Source organism: Sinocyclocheilus rhinocerous, unplaced genomic scaffold (assembly GCF_001515625.1).
Source record: "Sinocyclocheilus rhinocerous isolate Xijiao unplaced genomic scaffold, SAMN03320098_v1.1 scaffold822, whole genome shotgun sequence".
Lineage (NCBI taxonomy): Eukaryota > Metazoa > Chordata > Actinopteri > Cypriniformes > Cyprinidae > Sinocyclocheilus > Sinocyclocheilus rhinocerous.
In genome coordinates this window covers 81,316-92,630 of record NW_015624556.1, presented here as the reverse complement: position 1 = coordinate 92,630, position 11,315 = coordinate 81,316, and the positions used below count along the sequence as shown (strand labels likewise).

The 11,315-nt window shown below is 33.5% G+C and overlaps 1 protein-coding gene across 5 annotated transcripts in view; it reads right to left on the bottom strand.

Moving 5' to 3' along the window:
• The window catches only part of LOC107742796 (pumilio homolog 2-like), a 107,381-nt gene extending 101,303 nt beyond the window's left edge, over window positions 1-6,078 (bottom strand). For 4 of the 5 annotated variants that reach the window (XM_016555836.1, XM_016555858.1, XM_016555844.1 and 1 more), the window contains exons 1-4: window positions 5,842-5,896; window positions 4,198-4,564; window positions 1,959-2,027; window positions 1,681-1,786 (exon numbers count right to left, since the gene is read on the bottom strand). In XM_016555836.1, the coding sequence (XP_016411322.1) occupies window positions 1,681-1,786; window positions 1,959-2,027; window positions 4,198-4,564; window positions 5,842-5,846 (547 nt within the window). In that variant the 5' untranslated portion in view covers window positions 5,847-5,896. Of the gene's footprint in view, window positions 1-1,680; window positions 1,787-1,958; window positions 2,028-4,197; window positions 4,565-5,841; window positions 5,897-5,933 lie in introns of those variants that run through there. The other variant, XM_016555848.1, reaches the window with a different exon arrangement.
• Between the last annotated feature and the right edge of the window lie 5,237 nt (window positions 6,079-11,315).

Below are 11,315 nucleotides of genomic sequence, written 5' to 3'. Positions count from 1 at the left end.
GTAAAGTAAAAGACCGCTTCTTAAACCAGAGAAGGTGAACATGCTGGTATTCTTGGGGAAAAAACATGCAAGCACTGTCACCGTTAGTTTTACTTTTCTTTTTGTTTTCATTTTTGAAAAACTTATCTTTGCCGTTTACCTCACATTATACTATGGAGGCTCTCTTTTATTTATTTGATTCCTCAGAGTTTGCTAACCGTTCTGTAATTTATTAGTCGGTATATAATACGGCATGTGGTGTGTGCCATGCCATCTTATTCGTTTTTGTTAATAAACATTTTGTAAGCTAGTTTGTCTTTGTATCTTACTGATTTATTGTTGTTGTGCTTTTTAATTAAGAATAACAATGAATCCATCTTTTGTTTTAGTCTTAAAAAAATGAAAGGTGTGTAGACGTATGTAAGCAAAATGTAGATGTAAATGTAGATGTCGAAAATGAAAGCATCCGAAGCCTGCGGCTTAACACAGCAAAAGAGAAACTCCCATTCACAAAATTCAAATCACAAATACTACTACTGATGATAAAGAACGGGCTGAATGTTAACCACTTTCGTTTCCATATAACTATAAACTATGATAAAAGTTTATCAGCATGCATTGAATAATCCCAGGTTATAGCGCAAAAAAAAAATATATATATTGCGATCAAATCATGTGCTTGTGCGACCAGCTGAGAAAGTTAGTTGCAAAAGAGCAACCAGTGGGAAGAATGAGTCTGGAGCCCTGTATAGGCTATACAGTGCATGAAAAGCAAACTGGTGCTCTTCTGTTTCTTTTGGTGTATGACTCCCCCTTGTCTTGTATAAAAAGCACAATAATCGTAGATCAAATAATCGCGATTAGACGGTTATTTAATTATCGCGACAGGCCTAGTGGGACGGCTGAATTACACTCTTGCGCTACAGCGCCACAGTGGTAAAATCTCATTATTGCAGACCCTTACATTAGGTAAAATGAGATCAAACTATTCTAAAAAATATGGCGTCAATTTTTGCATTGTAATTGATCATGTTGAATAGTCATTTCAGCCCTAATCATGGGTTATGTAGTTTTTCCACCACAAATTCCAACTCCACAAATTGTATTAAACACAATTATAATAAAATTAGTTTAATTAATGCGAATAGATGGGTTAAAGAAAAGCATATACAATTAATTAACAACCTCGGAGCTCACAAGTGGTCTGTATTTTAAGGTTTATCAGTTATTGTTAAAAATGGAACTATGGAACGCTCATAGAGTGCTCACACAAATACGGGAATGTTTGAATCAGCTGATACTGGATTGAACCTGCACTCGGTACAACAGAAAGGCTGGCATAGTTTTTAAAATTCAGGTATCAACTTGGTAACAAAGTACCAGTAGCTACCACAGCTGCTTTGTAGCAGAATTTTGTATGTGCCTCATTTTTTAAGTTTTCATTGATTCATGTCACTTTCCTGTTTAATACTGTGAATCTGCTTTGAAACGATCTCTGCTGTATAAAGTGCTAACTATATGGGGAAACTAAATTATAGGCAAAAAACATAACAGCAACAAATATTTGGTACACCTTTAGCATAAACTAAAGTGAGCCTTCTCTGAAGCATAATGTCAAACTTGTCCAATTTTATCTCAGCATGAATGTTTCTTCAGTTATATTTCATGATCAAAACATGGTGGCATTTTAGAAGAACTTACGGGAAGCACCCCAGGCATTCTCTCTCCATTCTTCACCCAGCAACATCCCTTTGCGTCCATCTTTTGCTAATTCATCTGATTCCCACAATTTTTTTGCAGGAAGAAGCTGCAAAAAAGGTCAACATGCCAATCATTTTTTGCAAAGTATATTCATACAAACAACAGGAAAAAACTAGTTAACATACGTTAAAGTATTACAGGGAACTCAACACTTGTGATACTGGTCAAAAAGGATGCAAAAAGGATTACTAGGCTTTTTAAGGACTCTAATAACATACCTCACCCATTCCACGAGACTCCAGAGCCAAGGCTTGAAAGTCATAATTCATCTCATCCACAGTGCGCACCTACACAAAGAGACATTTGACACTTCTTCCAACTTTGCACACTTATACAGTGGTGTGAAAAAGTGTTGGCCCCCTTCCTGATTTTGTTTTCCCTTAATAATAAAAACCTTCATTTAAAAACTGCATGTTGTGTTTACTTGTGTTATCTTTGACTAATATTTAAATTTGTTTGATGATCTGAAACATTAAAGTGTGACAAACATGCAAAAAAAATAAGAAATCAGGAAGGGGGCCAACACTTTTTCACACCACTGTATATATTTATACGTGTGTGTGTGTGTGTGTATATATATATAACACATATATGAAAAGTGGTTTTCAAGCATCAAAACAGTACTGCTTTGTGTGTGTATATGGGTCAAAGACGAAAAAGACTTTACGCATAAAAACAATAAGTGTAATACTGCTTTAAATTGTTGTTGTTTTTCCCCCCAAAAATTAAAATGTTTTCTGTTTAATTTAATTGCAATTTTGTTTTCGTTTTTCTGAGCAAAAAATAAGTATCATACATTTTTCCGTGATTTACAGAAGATTCCCACTAAAATGTCATTCAGTGTAACAATCTTGTCAGGCATATTTACAACAAAAATCAATTTATGACATATTAAAAGACTAATTACTTTCACCCCAAATACTAATTAGTTGTAATTTTACATTTTTTAAATTTGCCACTATCCTAGGTTTTGCCTATTTGTCAGTAAGAATTTTTTACTCATTTAAAACACAATAAAATGTAATATGCTCCCTTATTCTTTTATATATTTTAATATGTACACGTCAGAATAAGCATGGCGTTTGAATTTTTACATAAATGTTGTGTTACACTGAATGACAAAATAATTTCAACCAAATTTTAACATTTTATTCTCCAAAAACTATTTTAAAACCTTAAAAGTAGACACTTTACTTACATTTAATGTGCTTTCTATGGACATAACATCACTTTTGTACATTTCTTTTGATGCGGACATCTTAACGATTCATATTTAAATATGAATTCTGCGTGTCTCTGTGTTAATGAATGGCGCAGATGCGCGGTTTTGTGTAGTACTCGTACTGAAACGCTCGTGACGCTTCCGGTGATATTAACGTCTGCCGTCTCACTAATGAGGACATAAATACACGAACAACATCTCCAGAACTGCTTTGAGAGTCACTTCATGAGCATTTGACCGTTTCATTTGAGTAAAACTATCATCATGTCATACACACACAGAAATGTAAAGGTATTCACGGCAATCCGTCAAAATAAAAGTTCGGTTTAACTTGAGGGCATTGGCAGAAATATATTACTATTGTTGAGTAGAATGTACGTAACAGGCTGCTACTACTACTACTAAATTTATTAAAACCTTATTTTTAAGGAATAAGCATTCAATATTTCTTCAATGTTTTAATTGTAATATTAAATTACCTTTATTTTCCAAAAAATTTTATTTAATTTTCATTACTTTAAAGATAGATTAAATGAATGTTTTATGCCTTAAAACAAAATGTAAATACACAGCACAGAATTTCTGAGCAAAAAATCATAAGGCTATTGAAAATACATGAAACTTGTTTTATGCTTTCAAATAATTAGACATGCTAAAACAGAATTTGGTTACAATAAAACATAAGGTTGGAAAAATAAAACATTTCATAGTGCCCTAAACATGTAATATTTGTTAAACTTTTAATAAATTGATGTTAAATTGTTTAAGTTTTATGATTTTAATGAATTAGACATGCTTTTTGATTAATATAATGTAATTTAACCATTAAAAAGGAGTCCAGAAAAAAGCCTAAAAAAAAATATATATATGCAGTGTTTATATATACACTAGAATGCACCACATTTAATTTTATATTTTCTGAGCAAAAAAATGACTATCATTTTTTGCCATGATTTACAGAAGACACCCACTAAAATGTCATTCAGTGCAACAACAGTTTATATACCAAAAAAATCTTATCAGGCATATAGAGCAAGAATCATTAGATGTCTACAAAAGACTATTTAAGGATCACAGTGCATTTTTTTCCTATATTTTAATAAGTACAAGTCAAAATAAGTATGTTGTTTCAAATAAGTATGTTATGTCGGTGTAACATTTAATTAAACAGTCCTCTGTCTTTGTGCCCATGTTCACATTCCTTTGCACTAGGGTTAGACTGAGGTCTTTCTTACCTGGTCAACATGGTTTCCATCACCAGTGGGCCAGCGATGTTTGCTTGCAGTGCAGCCACCTAACTGCTCCCCAGGCTGCCTTTGAAAAAAATAGCCCACAGTGGCATCATCTTGGGAACGACCGCTCAGTGGAGGCTGAGGGGTGCCGGGGTTGGGATTTGCCACCCGCTCCATACCTGGCAGAGGGTGAGCTCCTCCAGGTCCCTGTCCAGCACCTCCTACTGTGGCTAGAGAACCCCCTGCATGGACTCTGACCCCTCCAGTCTCTGGCGCACCATTTGTGTGCAGCATCCCGCCTCGCGTCTCCTGCCAGGCCACGTCATTCATACCTAAGATGCTGCATGGAATGCTCATTCCACGGAAAAACCTACAGAAAAATGTGCCGTTTTAAAGACCAGTGAAGTTAAATGCAATTTTTAAAAAAAAAAGTTTATTTGCCTCCATGGGATTAATGATAAATCTTCATTTTATTCCTCAATAATTGACTAAATTGTTTATCTTGAAGTATTTGGAATACAGAATCACTGAGAAATAAAACCAGTGTTGAAGAAAATCATATGTGGGTTATGCAAGTTGTATTACATAAAAGCCAACCGGTTAAATGTAAACAAAGTAACCAGTCAACAGCAGCCAAGATAAGGACTACATTTCAATTATAAATATATATATATATATATATATATATATATATACACACAAATATTTTTTAAAATATATACATATATGTGTGTGTATTTATATATACTTAATACACACAGTACACACATATAGGATGTAAACATAAACTTTTATTTTGAATGCGATTAATCGTTATATGTGTCTCATACATAACTAAGCTATGCAATCAAATACAAATAAATAAAACTACACATTGTCAAGAGAACAAAGCAACGGAATAATTTCCAATTATCTCCAGAAATGTGTCCAATAACTAAACATTGCTTACTCAGTTTTTAAAAGCAAGACACTTTAAAAGCATAGGATTCTAGATTTAGAAAATGCGTTTTAATAAAGTCCTGAAATCACGCGTTTCTATGTGAATGTTTTGGGTGTACAGGGATAGCAGAATGCTAACGGCTAACACACAAATGATGGACGGCGGTGAATGTAGGCTTTATATTAGATGTAAAATTATGCCGTTTTGCCTTTAAAGCTTCGAGCTCACAACTAAATCCTTAAATGTTTGGTCTCAGTAGTGTTTTTATTTGATCGGCTTGTCTGTTGTTTGTTAGCACCGCGGGGCCCTTGACTCCGCCAGCTAGCACCTCGCTAACAGTCAGCGCAAGATAGGCCTTGTTTTAAAACAAAACCTGATTTATTTCTACTTAAAATTCAACAGCGTCATTGAACTGATATGCGACATTGCAACTAAATCGCAAATCCAAATGTCTACTAAAAATCCATGCAAGTCCGACTTCAATGTGTTTGTGTTTTTGCTAGTGCACGAGACGCTTTGTTGATAAAACAACTCCACAGGCCTCTCACCTCTAAAAGTTCGTTTTACAACGAATGGATCCCTTAAAAAACATTTACAAATAATTATATATCTCTATACGTTGACCTCACTGTTATGAACCCAACAACGAGGATATTTCATAAGAATTAATTAAATAAAGCCCCATGTTTTTTGACTGACAAACTCACAACATGGCCCCCTGCTCAAGCCCCTAACAAAAGGGGCAACAACTGACGTTCGCGCTCCGATATATCCATTACATCTGGTTAAAGATACTCACGCGTGGTGTGATGTTTCGAGGCTATGATGGACGCGGTGTTGTGTATAAGTTTAGTATCCGTGGAGATAGGGCGTGCGTGTGTGTGTGTGTGTGTTTTAATGATTAGGTGTTGAAGGCGCTTGTGTAGGAGTTTGAGAGGATTGGTTCCCTCCTCCCGTGTATACACTCTGTCACACACAACGCATCCAACACCAGACCTGCACACTAAAATTTCAGATGATCATATGTTTAATACCATGGCGCATGTTTGTTTAGTTTCTTAAATTGATTTATGTTATATAAATATAAGAGTGTTCACGTAACTTTAAAGTGTAAAAAAGAGCAGACATTAAATTTATTTTGGAAATAAATCTAAAAAATAACAGCAAGCGGCGATCATCGGGATCCAAGCACGAACGCCTTGTAGAGGATACAGTTATTGATATAGCCTATTATTGCATATTATTGCTCTTTTGTTGGTCTTGATTGCTTCTATTGTCATCATTTGTAAAAGCGTCTGCTAAATGACTAAATTTAAATGTACATTTAAGTGTCTTTCTATCGAAGTATTATTGTATGTTCTATATTACAATAGACAAATAATATTGTCTCTTCATTTTAACTTGCCTGTCTGTATATACCCTACAGTGACAGTCATGTCTGACAACTTGACAAATGTTTTCTGAATTTAGTATATATGAATATGAAGGTATTTTGGAGATTACAGATTAGACTTGTATTGTTTTAGCCTTTATTTAACTTTATGAATCTATAATGAATTTTATGCATAGTTAATCTATTTAACCATTTACACAGATTTTAAATTATGCGATCTAAAAGAATTTGTTTGTCCTCCCTCTGGTGGACAACATTTGTATTACGGCCTCCATCTCTCATTTCAATTGATAAATGGCTGACATATTATTGTATTAATTGCTGTTAGCACCCAGGACATCAGAAATTCGTGAGCAATGAGCACACTTGAATGCAGCAATATGCAGGCTACAACAATAAAAAAGAGGCAACTTCTTATTTTAAATGGACAGTAATACATAAAGTCATGTCATGCAATTTGACAAATGTTTTTAATATCATTAGGATATATAAAAATGAAGGTAGCATTTAATGACCTTTAAGTGCTTTGGAGATCACATTTCTTTGCAAACTAATAAAGTTTATTCATCCATATGAAACCATAATGTTTTTTTTTTCTTGTTTACTACTTAATTATTCTGAAACATTTACAATGATTTCAATTTATGAACATTCATGTGTCATTCACATTGATATTAACGGTTGATCCCTGATAAATTGCTGAGACCCTCAAAAAAATCTGCTTAAACTATGTCAATTGGAAAAATTTAATGTAAAATAAAGACAAAAATATACCTAAGGATATGAAGCATACGTAGGTGTTTTATTTTATCTCTGTAAACATTTACCTCTGTACGATAGTAGGAGGCAAAAAAGAGAAAGCGCCGGCTACATCGCACCTGTATTTATAGACCGTGATTGCAAGCGGGGCGTGGTTAATTTGATATACCGTCTCCTGACAGCTCATCCTTAGCGAGGCTGACCCATACTGTGGCGTGTTGACTTAGATGAAATAGAACACTTCTTTGTTATTCAGAGTGATGGAAACTGATAGAAAAAAAATAGATTTCTTATCCTGTGGTTCCCTCTAGCAGACAACATTGTGATACAACGTAACGTGTAGTGCGTCGGCCATTTTGAGTTGGCAAAAATTTCTTTTGCAATCTTCTGTAAAACCACTTCACTGATTCTCATGAAATTTTGCATGTATAATCTATAGACACTAATGACAAAAAGTTATCAGAAGAATTTTAATCAGTCAAACCTTTCAGAAGATATACACCAATTAATTTTGTAGCCACGGCTCCATACACTTATTAAACTATATCTTCTAAACCATTTGATGAATCCAAATTCTTTTGATAACTTTTTGTCATCAGGGTCTCTAGATGACACATATAATTTTTGATGACAAACTGATGACAAATGGTCTAGGAAGAGTTTGAAAAATTAGGTTTATAAAAAAGCTCAAAATGGTGGAATAATTTTATGCATGGCAAAAAAATCCTAGATATATTTTTTGTTCAGCTTGACTCAAGAGAATCACAGGAAGAAAGAATTTTGATTGTAACCTGTATGGGTGTGGAGATATGAGCAAAAATGTAAAAGTACTTATTATAGCGCCACCTATGGTCCAATCAGGGTGTGTGTCTGCACCTGAGTAGTGCACCTGGGGGGATTTGGGAAGAAGAAGAAGAAGAAGAAGAAGAAGAAGAAGAAGAAGAAGAAGAAGAAGAAGAAGAAGAAGAAGAAGAAGAAGAAGAAGAAGAAGAAGAAGAAGAAGAAGAAGAAGAAGAAGAAGAAGAAGAAGAAGAAGAAGAAGAAGAAGAAGAAGAAGAAGAAGAAAATCAGTATAAATACAATAAGGGTTCCAGCACCTTCGGTGCTTGAACCCGTAAAAATTCCTTGGTTTAAGGGATAATGCAAATGATAAGTCATTATCACAAAATATATCCCTACATGGTGTTGTATCACCTGTAAGGGGTGTATTTTAAAATAGCATTATATTATTAAACTTATTACATGGCAACTTATCGAGTCAATTCAATAAATAAACTGAAATAAACTATCAATGAACTGACTGACAAAAAAAGACTGTTATTGTCTTCTTGCATTATTGACAATCTATTTTCCTGTTTAACACTGTAAAGCTGCTTTGTCACAACCAGTATTGTATAAGGTGTTATACAAATAAAGGTGACTTGACTTGACTTGACTTGACTTGACTTGACTTGAAAGATTTAATATTGATTTGAGCCATTTTTAACTGGCATAATGGCCCACAAGGGACTGTCTTTTGTGTTTTATTAATGAGTCGTTGAATTACTCTCAGCTGAAACACTGATTCATTCATAAACTAAAAACCAATACTGTGCTGCATGAAGACACACAATCATTGATCCTGCTTTGTCTTGGTACTGTTTTCTTGAAAGACAAACTTAAAAACAGTACTAGCTCTGATATGTAAGACACAAATCTTGATTTGTTGTATGAAAACTGTAGCACATTTTCAGTTGCACTGTTCCTTTGAACATCTGCATGGCTTATTTGCTTATTTGTAGAGAATGCACAGAGAAAACACAAGATTAGATATGTAGAAAACAACGATTTCCGTGAGACATAGATTAAGCACTGTCCGTGACTGCTCCCATTTATTTGTGATCACATGGCTACTTTAAACAACTCCATTTAGGCTTGTGGAAAAAAAAATAAAGTGCCTATTTAGAAAAATACTGATAATATTGGAAATGTTGGTTAGGATTGTACACACCTGCACTAAATAATGTGATCTAAAGATTTGCTCGCTCTTAATATTGGGGTAGAAATGTCATCAAAATTATTTAAAAATGGCTATTTAATGAGTTTCTCTTTTTTATATTTATAAGCCTATGAAATAGTAGTTATGCACAGGCAAGAATGCTGTTTTTCTGAACATTGCAAATGTGACTGATTTTATACAATAGTTCAATAAATAAGCAGCTTCACAGAAATAACAGGAAATAGTTCAGAACCTGCTATAATGCAGCTCTAAAAGACAGTTCATATAAATGACAGTGTGTAGATGATCGATCAGCTACTGTAAAGGCAGTTTACAATAGGTAGCAATGTTGTTATTCAGCTGGAGTCAGTTTAATTTTGATTCAGTTCAGTTTAATACTAGAGCCAATGTTACAAGATGTGATTCAGTGCTCAGATTTATGAGTTTTGTTCCTCAAAGAATTAGCGTATTTGAACAAAATGTTAAATTTTGTAAATCCATTAATCTGAGCTGCATTAAACACTAAGAATTAAATTAATTAAATTCAAAGATGTATTTCTTTGGTACTGATTTAATTTGATCGGTAATAGCAATATATTTTTATATTCTGATTGAATTCATTTATTAAATTTAACAATCTAATATAAGAGGACACAGATATGACAATACATTTAAAAATACTTCTAATATTATCTCTAAACTTTGACTAGTCCAGGCATAGTAATTGCTCTAGGAGCCTCAAATACTTTTTGTGCATTTTGTGCTACTTAATAATGATGTTCTAGTTGACGTCATTAGGATAGGTAGGGCCCAAACATAATGCAAAAAGGCATCCAAAGTTCAGAAACCAGTCAAATGTTTAGACACACTTGACCTTGCCTGAATTTGTTTCTCATGATTATCAAAAATCTTTTGATAAGGCTCATGTTTGAATTAGTTTCGTAGACAAAAAATTGTTTTGCCAACATGAACAATTCTCAAAAACTACTCATTCTATTTATATATTTTAAAAACATTTGTCTACATATTTTATATAACTATTTCTATTATATAATGTTATTTATTAATGGATGAGTTGGACTCGATTGTGAGATCCAACAAGTAGGCTATCCAAGTGTTTCAATCCTGTTGAAAGCATCCCAGGATTCACATAACTAGTTGAGAAAAGCCTACAGTATGCGAAGTTGTAAGGCAAAGGCTATACATTATTTTACATTATATACTATTATTTTACATGATTATTTACATTTTATATTATTTTGATTACTTTGTTGTTATTCTAAAAAAGTAAACTAGATGAGTAAAGTTTGTAAAACTAAAAAAAAAAAAACGCTGAAAGTTTATAGATTGATAAAAGTCAATTAGATTGTCGATTGTGAGCTGTCAGTCACTTTCATAAAAACATAAATAAATAAATAAATACACGTAGGCTACTGTTTTTAGAGGAGTGAATCATCAATTAATGGAGCAACATGGCAGCATTTATAATATGGAAGATCCAACCACGGCCCATTATAAGATTTCTAACAGAGGCCGTCAGGTTTAGATTTTTTTTATCTGTTGGTATTTGATAGAATCCATGATGCCATGCATCTGAACAAGATGTCCAGGACCTCCGGCAGAAAAGCAGACCCACAACATTAAAGATCCAGCAGTATATTTAACTGTGGGCATGGGGTGCTTTTTATCCCTGCACTGTAAAAAAAAAATCCGTTAAATTTACGGTAAAATACCGGCAGCTATGAACTTAACCATGAAAAATATGGTAGCAACATTTTAGGTTTTATAGAACTGTTTAAATTTACAGTGAAAAACTGTATTTCATTAACTGATACAATGTTAATATGCAAACCTTTGAGTTAACTCATTTTATTTGCAGAAACCGACTGCACTTAATTTGGCCGATTGGCATTTGTTTGTAAACTAATATTTATAATGTTTAAGTAACGCAAGCATATTGGTCTTAAGAACTATTTTGCTTAAGTCCATGAAGAAAAACCTACTGATTTATGCAAAGCCATTAAAAGCATCAATGCAACTCAAATCTCTTA